General features: G+C 46.5%; 1 protein-coding gene across 6 annotated transcripts in view; it reads left to right on the top strand.

Moving 5' to 3' along the window:
• TMLHE (trimethyllysine hydroxylase, epsilon) overlaps positions 1-14,493 on the top strand; it is a 101,782-nt gene extending 87,289 nt beyond the window's left edge. For all 6 annotated transcript variants that reach the window (XM_063937567.1, XM_063937570.1, XM_063937568.1 and 3 more), the window contains one exon: positions 11,592-14,493. In XM_063937567.1, coding sequence (XP_063793637.1) covers positions 11,592-11,723 — 132 coding nt within the window. In that variant the 3' untranslated portion in view covers positions 11,724-14,493. The remainder of the gene's footprint in view (positions 1-11,591) is intronic.
• The last annotated feature ends 283 nt before the right edge of the window (positions 14,494-14,776 follow it).

Genomic DNA, 14,776 nt, shown 5'->3' with positions numbered 1-14,776 from the left:
CCGTTCACAGGTGAGGCCCTTTTTGGAGATGAACTGGATACATGGATATCCAAGGCTACGGCGGGTAAGTCTACATACCTTCCTTCCGCAGCACCCCCAGCTAGGAAAACCTGCTCTGCTCCAACCCTGCAGTCCTTTCAGGCAGCAAAATTTAAAGGCAAACCCAAAGGTTCTTCTTCAGCCTTCAAAGGCAATAAAAGTAAACCCAGAAAACCAGCAGCTACAGGTTCTCAGGAACAGACCTCCGGATCTACTTCCTCAAAGCCTTCAGCATGACGGTGGACCCCACTGCCTGGGAGACAGGCATGTGGGAGCCCGGTTACATTCTTTCAGTCACATTTGGGCAACATCTTGCCAGGATCCCTGGGTAAAAAACCTTATCACCCAGGGATACAGACTGGAGTTTCAGGAACTCCCACCTTACAGATTCTTCAAATCAGGCTTACCAGCTTCTCCAGAAGCAAGTATGACTTTACAGGCAGCCATTCAGAAACTGGTACAGTCTCAGGTCATTGTCCCAGTTCCACCTCAACTACAAAACAAGGGTTATTACTCCACCCTGTTTGTGGTATCAAAACCGGACGGTTCGGTAAGGCATATTTTAAACCTCATATCACTGAACCCGTAATTACGGGTGTTCAAGTTCAAGATGGAGTGTCTGAGAGCGGTGATCTCAGGTCTGGGGGAAGGGGAATTTCTGGTGTCTCTGGACATCAGGGATGCATTTATTCATATTCCGATTTGGCCACCTCATCAGGCTTATCTATGATTTGCACTACAGGACTGTCACTACCAGTTTCAGGCCCTGTCATTTGGCCTCTCCACAGCACCGAGGGTATTCACCGAGGTAATGGCAGAGATGCTGTTTCTCCTCCGCAAGCAGGGAGTGAACATAATACCGTACCTGGACGACCTGCTGATAAAAGCGCCTTCGGGGGAGGTTGTTGGACAGCATTGCCCTTAACCAGACTACTTCAGGATCACGGATGGATTCTGAACATACCAAAATCCCATCTGGAACCAACACGGAGACTTCCGTTCCTGGGGATGATACAGGGTACGGAGGAACAGAAGGTATTCCTTCCGTTGGAAAAGGCATTGGTAATCCAGTCGATGGTGCGGGATGTTCTAAAACCAAACCGGGTATCGGTGCATCTATGCATTTGCCTTCTAGGGAAGATGGTCACCTCTTACGAGGCTCTGCAGTACGGAAGGTTTCATGTGCTGCTCTTCCAGCTTGATCTGCTGGACAAATGGTCCGGATCGCATCTTCGCATGCACCAGAGGATACGTCTGTTACCAAAAGCCAGGATTTCTATTCTGTGGTGGCTTCAGACTACTCACCTGACCGAGGGTCGAAGGTTCGGGATTCAGAATTGGATTCTGCTATCCACAGACGCAAGCCTCAGAGGTTGGGTAGCAGTCACCCAGGGGGAACAGTTACCAAGGTAAATGGTCAAGTCAGGAAACCACAAGATTCTGGAACTAAGGGCCATATACAACGCCCTTCTACTAGCATCACATCTTCTTCAAGATCCCGCCATTCAGATTCAGCATCTTCTTTAAGATCCCATCATTCAGATTCAGTCGGACAATGTGACGGCAGTAACGTACATAAACCGACAGGGTGGAACGAAGAGCAGAGCAGCAATGTCAGAGGTAACAAGAATTCTCCTCTGGACAGAAAGACACGCGGTGGCGCTGTCGGCAATCTTCATTCCGGGAGTAGACAACTGGGAAGTGGACTTCCTTAGCAGACATGACTTCCACCCGGGAGAGTGGGGCCTTCACCCGCAGGTGTTCGAGTCTTGAACATGTTGGTGGGGAATTCCACAAAATAGACATGATGGCCTCTCATTTCAACAAGAAGCTAAAGCTGCATTGTTCCAGGTCAAGGGACCCGCAAGCAGTGGCGGTGGACGCGCTGGTGACTCCATGGGTCTACCAGATGGTTTACTTGTGTCCACCTCTTCCACTGATCCCAAGAATTCTCAAAAGAATAAAAAGGGTCAAGCAATTTTCATTGCTCCGGATTGGCCAAGAAGGGCCTGGTAAGCGGATCTACTGGTGATGCTCCTAGAGGACCCGTGTTCTCTACCTCTTTGAGAGGATCTTCTACAACAGGGGCTGTTCGTCTATCAAGACTTACCACGGCTACGTTTGATGGCATGGAAGTTGAGCATCAAATTTTAGCCCAGACAGGCATTTCCGGACAAGGTCAACCCTGATCCAAGCCAGGAAAAAGGTAACGTCTAAACATTACCACCTTATTTGGAGAAAATATGTCTCGTGGTGTGAAAACAGGAAATTTCCTGCAGTGGAATTTCATCTGGGACGTTTTCTCCTTTTTCTACAGTCAGGGGTGGATGTGGGCCTACGTTTGGGCTCCTTGAACGTCCAGATTTTGGCCTTATCCATTTTCTTCCAGAAACAATTGGCTTCCCTCCCTGAGGTTCAGACGTTCTTGAAGGGGGTTCTGCACATGCAAGTGCCCTTTGTGCCCCCCACGGAACCTCAGGATCTTAACGTGGTGTTCCTACAATCGAAATTGTTTGAGCCTTTAAAGGAGGTTGACATAAATTTTCTTACGTGGAAGTCCGTCACACTGTTGGCCTTAGCCTCCGCAAGGCGTGTGTCGGAACTGCGGGTATTGTCTCACAAGAGTCCCTATTTGATTTTTCATGAAGATAGAGCTGAACTCAGAACTGGTCAGCAATTTCTTCCTTAGGTGGTGTCTGCGTTTCATATCAACCAACCGATTGTTGTTCCGGTGCTTTTGGACACCTCTGCTACCTCCAAAGTCCTTGGATGTTGTGAGGGCTTTGAAGATCTATGTGAAGCGGACAGCTCGTCACAGGAAATCTGACTCGCTGTTTGTTCTCTATGATCCCAAGAAAATTGGGTGTCCTGCTTCAAAGGCTTACTATCCAGCATGCTTCTTCATCACCAGGATTGCCGGTTCCTAAAGTACAGGCCCACTCTACTCGGTCGGTGGGTTCTTCCTGTCTCGGCTTTACAGCTCTGCAGAGCAGATACTTGGTCGGTTTCGAACACGTTTGCTAAGTTCTACAAGTTCGATACTTTGGCCTCTGAGGACCTTTAGTTTGGTCAATCAGTTCAGCAGGAACCTCAGCACTCTCCCTCCCGTTCTTGGAGCTTTGGTACATCCCCATGGTACTAATGTGGACCCCAGTATCCTCTAGGATGTAAGAGAAAATAGGATTTTAATTACCTACCGGTAAATCCTTTTCTCGTAGTCCGTAGAGGATACTGGGCGCCCGCCCAGTGCTTCGTTTTTCCTGCACTTTTACTTTTAAGTAAATTACTGTTCATGTTTGGTTAGCATGGCTTTCCTCTTGTTTGTGTGTGCTGGTTCAAATCTCACCACTGTTCTGTTACATCCTTCCTCAGCATAAATCCGTCTCCTCGAGCACAGTTTCTATACTGAGTCTGGTAGGAGGGGCATAGATGGAGGAGCCAGTGCACACTATTGATTTCTTAAAGTGCCCAAGGCTCCTAGTGGACCCGTCTATACACCATGATACTAATGTGGACCAGTATCCTCTACGGACCACGAGAAAAGGATTTACCGGTAGGTAATTAAAATCCTATTTTTTATTTTTCTTTACTACATGTCACTCCTATAAAGTTTGATCACCCCGCAAAAAGGTAAAGTTAGAAACATCTGTGTATTATTTGGGACTATGGAAGGTTGGCAGAGTTGTGCGAAGAAAGGAGCTTTGCTAGACAACTGTTGGCTGCCCCATTACAGGGGATGTGCCTTTTCTGAATTGCAAAAGGCTTCATCCATAAATTGTGTGATATCGGGGGTACCGATCCGCGCTCCAAATCCCCCCGCCCACCACACACACACACACACACACACTTGCTACCACATTCCATTTTTTTATAAAATTCACTCAACATTTTGTTTTATTTACACGGGCCGCAACTGGCTCAAGCCACCACTAACTAAAATGCAATGAGCAAAATTAAGTGGTCACGTGGGAGTAATGGATATGACTGGCAGAAATGGTGCAGATGAAAGAGAAGGACGCAGAGGAGCTGGTGGAGGGTGCCTGTCCTCTGTATACTCCCCTTCCTAAGCAATATAGTATAACACCATTACCCAATCATTTCTAGTTTGGCAGACATGTATAATACTGCATTCTAATCAGATCTCATTCAGAATTGTAGAGGATGGATGGGCCCAAATTTTGGAAAAGGTAGCAAGAGACAAATATAAAAAAAAAAAATTGGTTTGACCTCAAGCTCTTCAAATATTACCCAGCAGCCTTAATTATTTTTGTGAAACCACTTGTGGTACAGATCAAAACAGTAATAATCACTAGGCACTTGGATAAGCCAGCCACACTTTCACATTCAAACGGTTACTTAGGACCTTTTCTTTTTGGACCTGCATTCTCACTTGCCCCTTGCACAAACTACTTACAAGAAAGTAGAGGGTTACTTGCCTGTAGAAATAATCCCTCCAAAATGAATCTCTCTCATATCTGCTTGTTCCAGGTACTATATATTTTTCTTCCCTTTGCTTTGGTTCTGCTTCTACATGCCAGAGTCTCATCTCTCTGCCTTGGTCAGTTTTCCGCTATAGCAACGCGCTCCTCTGGATTGTCTCCTTAAATGTTCCTCCCATGTTGTGGACAGTGTTGCCATCTACTGGCCCTGCACAGTGTTTTGATGATAGTCTTGCTGTGATTGAAAAATGCCAATTGGGGAATAATGTTCCTTGATATGCGCCTTTTTTTTTAACGCACACTCTCTCCCTTCAAAAGCATACAGACTGTTTGGGTTTTTTTTATTACATTTTGTATTTTTAAATATAACAAAGTGTGATGTACTACTTCACACTATACCTTAGGGAAAAAATATTTACTGTGTTTCTCATACGTCCTAGAGGATGCTGGGGACACTTCAAGAACCATGGGGTATAGACGGGATCCACAGGAGACATGGGCACTTTAAGACTTTCAAAGGGGTGTAAACTGGCTCCTCCCTCTATGCCCCTCCTCCAGACTCCAGTTTAGAATCTGTGCCCAGGCAGACTGGATGCACACTGAGGAGCTCTACTTAGTTTCTCTGAAAATACTTTGTTAGGTTTTTTATTTTCAGGGAGCACTGCTGGCAACAGTCTCCCTGCTTCGTGGGACTTAGGGGAGAGAAGTCAGACCTACTTCTGAGAGTTTAAAGGCTCTGCTTCTTTGGCTACAGGACACCATTAGCTCCTGAGGGTTTGGAACACTAGGTACGCCTAGGGGTTCATTCCCAGAGCCCGCCGTCACCCCCCTTGCAGAGCCAGAAGTCAGAAGAGTAGAAGGCGATCAGAAGACTTCAGTGACGGCTTCCGCACAGCGGCCGCGCTGCGCGCCATGCTCCCACACACAACAGCACTACAGGGTGCAGTGGGGTGGGGGAGGGGGGGCACGCGCCCTGGGCAGCATATAAACCTCATATATCTATCTGGCAACAGCAGACTAAGTGCCTGGGCACTGTCCGGACCCCCGCCAGTGTAAAAAAGTTTAAAAATGAGCGGGTCGGAAGCGCGCCAGTACGGGGGCGGTGCGTAGCCCTCACAGCACACAGCCCGGCGTCATTTTCTCTTCACAAGGCTGCAGAGACGCTGGTCCTTCCTCACACTGCTGTACAACTAACAGGGTGAAAAAGGGGGGGGGGGGCACAGCGATTTTGGTGCATTATATTAGTTTATAAAAGCGCTGCAGGTCTGGGACATTGTCTGTAGTGTTCAGACCGGGTTTAGGCGCTGGGGTGTGAGCTGGCTTTATCTCCCTCTGTGTCTCTCTGACAGGCTTTACTGTAGGTCTGTCCCCTGTAGGCCCAGTGTATCTACGTGTGGTGGGTGCACGTGTGTCGGCATGTCTGAGGCGGAGTGCTCTTCCCAGGAGGAGACTGTGTTAGGGACACAAAAGGCTGTGGGAATGACCCTGTCGGCACCGCAGACACCGGATTGGGTGAATGTTTTGAGTGCTTTGAATGCAAATGTGGCTCTGATTAATAAAAGATTGGATAAACATGAGTCTCAGAACCAGGCTTGGAAGAAATCCGTAGAGGATGTGTTGTTTCAAGTCCAGACCCCTTTGGGGTCACAAAAACGTTAATTTGCACAGCTGGCAGACACGGATACCGACACGGACACTGACTCAAGTGTTGACTATAGTGATGCCAGATTAGATCCAAAACTGGCAAAGAGCATTCAGTACATGATTGTGGCTATAAAAGATGTATTACATATCACTGAGGACCCTACTGTTCCTGATACTAGGGTCTGTATGTATAAAGGGAAGAAACCTGAGGTAACATTTCCTCCCTCTCATGAACTGAACGCGCTTTGTGAAAAGGTTTTGGAAAATCCTGACAAAAAGTTTCAGATTCCCAAAATGATTGTAGTGGCGTATCCGTTTCCCTCTGGGGATAGGGAAAAATGGGAGTCACCCCCCATTGTGGACAAAGCTTTATCACGGCTGTCCAAAAAGGTGGCTATTCCGTCCCCTGACACGCCAGCCCTAAAGGATCCTGCGGATCGTAGGCAGGAAAATACATTGAAATCCATTTATATCTCCACGGGTACGCTACTCAGACCAGTCATTGCATCTGCGTGGGTGAGTAGCGCTATCGAAAAATGGGCAGATAACCTGTCATCTGAATTGGATACCCTGGATAGGGATAGCATTCTTCTGACACTAGGTCATATCAGGGACGCTGCAGTCTACCTAAAGGAAGCTGCGAGAGATATTGGCCTCTTGGGTTCACGGGCCAATGCCATGGCGGTCTCAGCTAGGAGAGCATTGTGGATTCATCAATGGAATGCTGATGCTGACTCCAAGAAAGCTATGGAGTCTCTACCGTATAAAGGTGGTGTATTGTTTGGTGACGGCCTCGCTGAGTTGGTATCTACGGCTACCGCGGGTAAGTCGTAATTTTTACCTTATGTGCCTGCACCACAAAAGAAACCACACTATCAGATGCAGTCCTTTCGGCCCTATAAATACAGAAAAGGCCGGGGGTCTTCCTTCCTTGCTACTAGAGGAAAGGGTAAACGATCACCGGCCGTGGCCGGTTCCCAAGAGCAGAAGTCTTCCCCGGCTTCTGCCAAGTCCACCGCATGATGCTGGGGCTCCTCTGCGGGAGTCCGCACCGGTTGGGTCACGTCTCAGGCTCTTCAGTCAGTTCTGGGCTCGTTCAGGCCTGGACCCATGGGTTTTAGAAATAGTGTCCCAAGGGTACAAACTGGAGTTTCAAGACGTCCCCCCTCACCGATTTTTCAAATCAGCCTTACCAGCTTCTCTTCCAGACAGGGAAGTGGTATGCGCCGCAATACAAAAATTGTGTCGAAATCACGTCATTGTCAGGGTTCCCCCTTCGCAACAGGGAGAAGGCTTTTATTCAAGCCTGTTCGTGGACCCGAAGCCAGACGGCTCAGTCAGACCAATCCTGAACCTCAAATCCCTCAATTTCTACCTGAGAAAATTCAAATTCAAGATGGAATCTCTCCGGGCTGTGATCTCCAGTCTGGAGGAGGGGGATTTTATGGTGTCGGTAGACATAAAGGATGCCTACTTATATGTTCCCATTTATCCTCCACATCAGGCTTAACTGAGGTTTGCAGTTCAGGATTGTCATTATCAAAGTCAGACGTTGCTGTTTGGTCTGTCCACGGCTCCGAGGGTTTTCGCCAAAGTAATGGCCGAAATGATGGTTCTCCTGCGCAAACAATGAGTCACAATTATCCCATACTTGGACGATCTCCTGATAAAGGTGAGATCCAGGGACCAATTACTGCAGAACATTACGCTCTCCCTGACAATTCTGCAGCAACATGGTTGGCTCCTAAACTTCCCAAAATCGCAGTTGGTTCCAACGACACGGCTGTCGTTTTTGGGAATGATTCTGGACACAGAATTACAGAGAGTTTTTCTTCCAGTGGAAAAGGCTCTGAAAATTCAGAACCTGGTCAAACAAATTCTAAAAACCAGCAAGAGTATCGATCCATCAATGCACTCGGTTGCTGGGGAAGATGGTGGCGGCCTACGAGGCCATTCAGTTTGGCAGATTCCATGCCAGAGTGTTTCAGTGGGACCTATTGGACAAGTGGTCCGGGTCCCATCTGCACATGCACCGAAGGATAACCCTGTCCTCCAAGACCAGAATCTCACTCCTGTGGTGGCTGTGCAGCTCTCATCTCCTAGAGGGACGCAGGTTCGGGGTCCAGGACTGGATCGTAGTGACCACGGATGCGAGTCTCTGAGGCTGGGGAGCAGTCACGCAGGGGGAAAGCTTCCAGGGAAAATGGTCAAGCCAGGAAATGTGTCTACACATAAACGTTCTAGAGTTAAGGGCCATTCACAACGGCCTTCTGCAAGCGGAACATCTTCGCAATCGGCCCGTCTTGATTCAGTCGGACAACTTAACAGCAGTAGCGTACATAAACCGCCAGGGCAGAACAAAGAGCAGAGCGGCAATGGCAGAGGCCACAAAGGTGCTCCGTTGGGCGGAAAGGCATGCAAGCGCTCTATCAGCGATCTTCATTCCAGGAGTAGACAACTGGGAAGCAGACTTCCTCAGCAGACACGATCTCCATCCGGGAGAGTGGGGTCTTCATCAAGAGGTCTTTGCAGAAGTGACAAGTCTTTGGGGAATTCCTCAAATAGACATGATGGCATCTCGCCTCAACAAGAAACTTCAGAGATATTGTTCCAGGTCGAGAGACCCTCAAGCAATAGCAGTGGATGCCCTAGTGACACCGTGGGTGTTTCGGTTGGTGTACGTGTTTCCTCTGCTTCCACTCATTCCAAAAGTGATAAAGATCATAAGAAGAACAAAGGTTCAAGCGATCCTCATTGTTTCAGATTGGCCAAGGAGGGCTTGGTATCCAGATCTTCAGGAATAACTCATATGAGATCCCTGGCCTCTTCCTCTGAGTGAGGATCTATTACGACAGGGGCCGTGCGTGTTCCAAGACTTACCGCGACTTTGTTTGACGGCTTGGAGGTTGAACGCCGGATCCTAGCCCGAAAGGGTATTCCCAAGGAAGTCATCCCCACTCTTATTCAGGCCAGAAAAGGAGTAACGTCTAAACATTACCACCGTATTTGGAGAAAATACGTGTCTTGGTGTGAATCCCAGAAAGCTCCTACGGAAAAATTTCAGTTAGGACGTATTCTCCATTTTCTACAAGCCGGTGTGGATGCGGGCCTAAAGTTGGGCTCAATTAAAGTTCAAATTTCGGCTTTATCGGTTTTCTTCCAAAAACAATTGGACTCCTTTCCAAAAGTTCAGACCTTCGTGAAAGGTGTATTGCACATCCAACCTCCCTTTGTGCCCCCTGTGGCACCATGGGATATTCACGTGGTGTTGCAGTTCCTTCTACCTCATTGGTTTGAGCCTTTACAGGAGGTACAGTTGAAATTCCTTACTTGGAAAGTGGTCATGTTGTTGGCCTTGGCATCCGCAAGGCGGGTGTCTGAATTGGCGGCCTTGTCTCACAAGAGCCCTTATTTGATCTTCCATGAAGATAGAGCAGAATTGAGGACTCGTTAGCAGTTTCTGCCAAAAGTGGTTTCATCGTTCCACTTGAACCAGCCTATTGTGGTACCAGTGGCTACTGACGCCTTGCTGAAATCGAAGCTTCTCGATGTAGTAAGAGATTTGAAAATTTATGTTGCCAGAACGGCTCAGTTTAGGCTCTGTTTGTCCTGTATGCTCACAATAAAATTGGGGCTCCTGCTTCCAAGCAGACTATTGCGCGCTGGATCTGTCATGCGATTCAGCAGGCTCATTCTACGGCTGGATTGCCGTTACCGAAATCGGTGAAGGCCCATTCTACCAGAAAGGTGGGCTCATCCTGGGCAGATGCCCGAGGGGTCTCTGCTTTACAACTTTGCCGAGCGGCTACTTGGTCGGGTTCAAACACCTTTGCGAAGTTCTACAAGTTTGATACCCTGGCTGATGAGGACCTCATGTTTGGTCAATCAGTGCTGCAGAGTCATCCGCACTCTCCCGCCCGTTCTAGAGCTTTGGTATAAACCACATGGTTCTTGAAGTGTCCCCAGCATCCTCTAGGACGTATGAGAAAATAGGATTTTAATACCTACCGGTAAATCCTTTTTTTTTAGTCCGTAGAGGATGCTGGGCGCCCGTCCCAGTGCGTACTGTATCTGCAGTTATTAGTTATTGTTACATACATGTTGTGTTACGTTTATGGTCAGCCTGTTGCTGATGTTGTTCATGCCGTTGACTTGCGTTGTTGAATGCCATGTTGTACGGCGTGCTTGAGGTGTGAGCTGGTATGTATCTCACCTTAGTTTAGCAATAAATCCTTTTCCTCGAAATGTCCATCTCCCTGGGCACAGTTCCTATAACTGGAGTCTGGAGGAGGGGCATAGAGGGAGGAACCAGTTCACACCCCTTTGAAAGTCTTAAAGTGCCCATGTCTCCTGTGGATCCCGTCTATACCCCATGGTTCTTGAAGTGTCCCCAGCATCCTCTACGGACTAATAGAAAAGGATTTACCGGTAGGTATTAAAATCTTATTTTTTGTTTTTTGTTAAGCAAAACATATAGGTGCACATGAATTCATGCAAAATCTTTGTTGATTGCTATCACATGACGTCCGTTTTCTCACCAAATGATGTGTCTGACAAGTTGTTATTGAGCAACCAGTAGAAATCTATTCAGCATATTTAGGAGCCTTTGATTTGTAAAGCATACCTGTGAGTGCTGGCCAGTTTACATCATTATATCTCAGGTTCTCACATACTGTATGCTTTAAAATCCTCATGCTAGATTTACTTACACACTGCTGAATAGACAGAGAAGGTGAATGACCATGATGTAGCATGATACTGTAGGTGGAATGCTTTTTACACAGAAATGTATAATACAGTGATGTGCAGTCAGGAGGTAGAGCTAGTCTGTGATACAAACCAGCGCCTCCCCAGCCATTGACCTCGCCGCACTGACTGGTATAATGTCCATAATAAGTGGTCTGTACATGGGCCCTCATTCCGAGTTGATCGCTCGCAAGGCGATTTTAGCAGAGTTGCTCACGCTAAGCCGCCGCCTACTGGGAGTGTATCTTAGCATCTTAAAATTGCGAACGATGTATTCGCAATATTGCGATTACAAACTACTTAGCAGTTTCAGAGTAGCTCCACACTTACTCGGCATCTGCGATCAGTTCAGTGCTTGTCGTTCCTGGTTTGACGTCACAAACACACCCAGCGTTCGCCCAGACACTCCCCCGTTTCCCCGGCCACTCCTGCGTTTTTTCCGGAAACGGTAGCGTTTTTTCCCGCACGCCCATAAAACGGCCTGTTTCCGCCCAGTAACACCCATTTCCTGTCAATCACACTACGATCGCCGGAGCGATGAAAAAGCCGTGAGTAAAAATACTATCTCCATTGTAAAATTACTTGGCGCAGTCGCAGTGCGAATATTGCGCATGCGTACTAAGCGGAATTTCACTGCGATGCGATGAAAAATACCGAGCGAACGACTCGGAATGAGGGCCATGGTGTGTCCAGAATCTAATCTCATAATTCATCTTGTTCCAGGTACTGTTTGTTGATAACTGGAGGGTACTGCATGGACGGGAGTCCTTTACAGGCTTTAGACAACTTTGCGGATGCTACCTTACTCGGGATGATGTGCTGAACACCGCACGGTTACTGGGCCTGAAAGCCTGATCAGCAGAAGTTTTCACACCAGTGTACCTCCAGAGCCATTTAACCAAAGTGTATGGATATCGGAAGGTCATTTTTCCCGCCACAATGTGATGGATCCTCAGGCTTGTGTCAACACATTTTAGCAAGATGCTCGACGCGTTTTCCTCCTTTTGTCTATATAGGAACAATTCATTCTGCCATAAACTCTTCATTTTTAATCTTTTATCATTTTAGTCTTTGAACTATAATTGTTCGTCTTTATCACATAAGAAAGATAAATGTAATGTACTTTTTACACAGTGTTCTAATCATGTGCATTTGAAAACAGACTAGGCCTCGGAGGACAGTGCTTTTGGTAAAAGTTGCAGAAGCTCAGTTGATTGCTGCCAATCTGCAGTTCAGTTGTAAAATGAAATATACATTTTTTTTGACATTCGTCTCCATTCAGGAGAATAAGCATATATAGTTTTAATGTTTCATGTAATAAAGTGCTTTTATAGCTACATCAAAGTCCACTGTCTATTCTGTTATGCTCCATTAAATGTTTACTTGTCACTCTAGAACTGTTGTATACAGACCTGGCAACGGGGTGGTGGGGGGGGGCTGGGGGGGGGGGGGGGAACAAAGGTTACATGGCCCTGAGGTTCAAGGAGCCCAACGATCAGGGATGCAAAAACATGGGGCTACAGTGCCAATATTGCTATTTAAACTGTATGCTCCAGCGATATCAGTGTACCCAGCCCCAAGATTTCTGTTGCTGACCCTAACCCAGACCCCTAAACAAACCCTAATGCCTAAACCCTAAAGGGCAGTCTGGATGGACCATGTGGTTCTTATCTGCTGTAAAATTGTATGTTTTTATGTATATGGGGGTAATTCCAAGTTGATCGCAGCAGGAATTTTGTTAGCAGTTGGACAAAACCATGTGCACTGCAGGGGAGGCAGATATAACGTGCAGAGAGAGTTAGATTTGGGTGGGTTATTTTGTTTCTGTGCAGGGTAAATACTGGCTGCTTTATTTTTACACTGCAAATTAGATTGCAGATTGAACACACCACACCCAAATCTAAAGGTGTGTACACACGGTGAGATTTTTCCTTAAGATTTTGACTATATAGTCAAAATCGTAAGAAAAGTTAGTGCAGATCGCAAGGTGAAAGTCACCTTGCGATCCCGATGCGCGGTCCCGCCAGGTCGGCATCGCAAGAAAAGATAGGCTGTGCAGGCAAGTCAATCCTTGCTAGATCGGTGTCCTATCTAGTTCATCTCACATGTCAATGACATCTCACATAAGCCAAAATCGTAAGCACACATAGTCCATATCTCAAGAAAAGTTAGTCAAAATCTGTCCTATCTGGCCTCTGGGGAGTTCAAGGGAAATCGCAAGTAAAAATAGGACATAGCAAGGATCTCACCGTGTGTACACACCCTAACTCTCTCTGCACATGTTAAATCTGCCTCCCCTGCAGTGCACATTGGCCCTCATTCCGAGTTGTTCGCAGCAGTTCATCGCACCGCAAACGGCAAAAATTTGCAAACTGCGCATGCGCGAAAGCAGAAATGCGCGTGCGCAAAGGGAGCGATACGACGCTTGTGCAAAATTACTAACTGAAAATCAGCTCGTACTACACCACCGAAAACAGGGAGTGACGGAGGCGTGACAGAGGCTCGGCTTCGCTATCTAATGAAATGGGCGTGAAAGTGGGCGGCTAGTGTGGGAGTAGGCAACCGGCAGTAGGCGTGTTTTGTGCAGAAATGCGTATCCGATGGTAAAATGTACACAAATGTTCGCTATCTTGTCGCAGCCGAGGACTAAGTCTGCAGCTACTCAGCACTTGTGAAGTACTGTTACAAGTGTGTCTGCCCTAATTAGCAATTAATTTGCCAATGAATTCACCTGTTGACCAATTACTTGGCAAACACTGCTCTTACAAAATACTACAAACAGCAATTGTATGGCCACATAACATTTTTATTGTTAGCACCTATAAATCTGACACACTCACAAATAATGCATTGTATTTTTTTTTTTAAATACTTTGATGTTAAATGCATGTTTTAATTATTTGTTTAATACTATCAAATGTAATCAAGTGTGAATAAACCAACTTATAAACTACATCAGCTAAATCTTCTCGACAGACATATTCCTTTGTACATACCAAATAACATGAACAATATAATGCAGCCTACACTTATGGGCCCTACACATTTAACGAGGTGCCGCCGAGATGCCCGACGGCCGATACGGCCGACGGGCGACCCGGCGGCGGGGGGGCAGTGACGGGGGGAGTGAAGTTTCTTCACTCCCCCCGTCACCCGGCTCCGTAGACTTGCAGGCAAATATGGACGATCTCGTCCATATTGGCCTGCATGCACAGCCGACATGTCCCCAGCGATGAACGAGCGCGGGGCCGCGCATCGTTCTTCGCTGGTGACTCCACACTGCACGATATGAACGTTATCTCGTTCATATCGTGCAGAAAGATCGGCATGTGTGTAGGGCCTATTAATGTTACTTAATACAATTTTTTTGTATTTTGTGGGAATATGTGTCCATATCTAATACTATGCCATGTTGCCCCTAGTAACCCAAGTTCCTAATTTTTTTGTTTTTTTTTATATGGCCACTTAAGTGTTGTGCAAGGCATACATGTTTTATATTTTAATATGCAATGTTTGTATGAATATTCTGATTGTTCCCTTGTTCCAGAAATGTCAATATGCCATGTTAAAGTTTACAGGGCACAGTTTTCCATAGTGCATAACCTTTAATAAAACACACAAACAAGTTTTTTTGTATTATTTTTTTTTACTTCAAAAAATAAAGTAAATCAGGAACACAACATGGCTACAAATGAGCATCACATACAAAGATGGACATAGCAACAAGCAGATGCCAGTGCCAAAATTCACATAGCAGAACCCAGTACAGGTTGAGTATCCCATATCCAAATATTCCGAAATACGGACTTTTTTGAGCGACAGTGAGATTGTGAAACCTTTGTTTTTTGATGGCTCAATGTACACAAACTTTGTTTAATACACAAAGTTATTAAAAATATTGTATTAAA

Source organism: Pseudophryne corroboree, chromosome 8 (genome assembly GCF_028390025.1).
Source record: "Pseudophryne corroboree isolate aPseCor3 chromosome 8, aPseCor3.hap2, whole genome shotgun sequence".
In the NCBI taxonomy this organism is placed as follows: Eukaryota; Metazoa; Chordata; class Amphibia; order Anura; family Myobatrachidae; genus Pseudophryne; species Pseudophryne corroboree.
The sequence above is the reverse complement of the archived record's forward strand: the minus strand, read 5'-3'. Positions and strand labels throughout refer to the sequence as shown.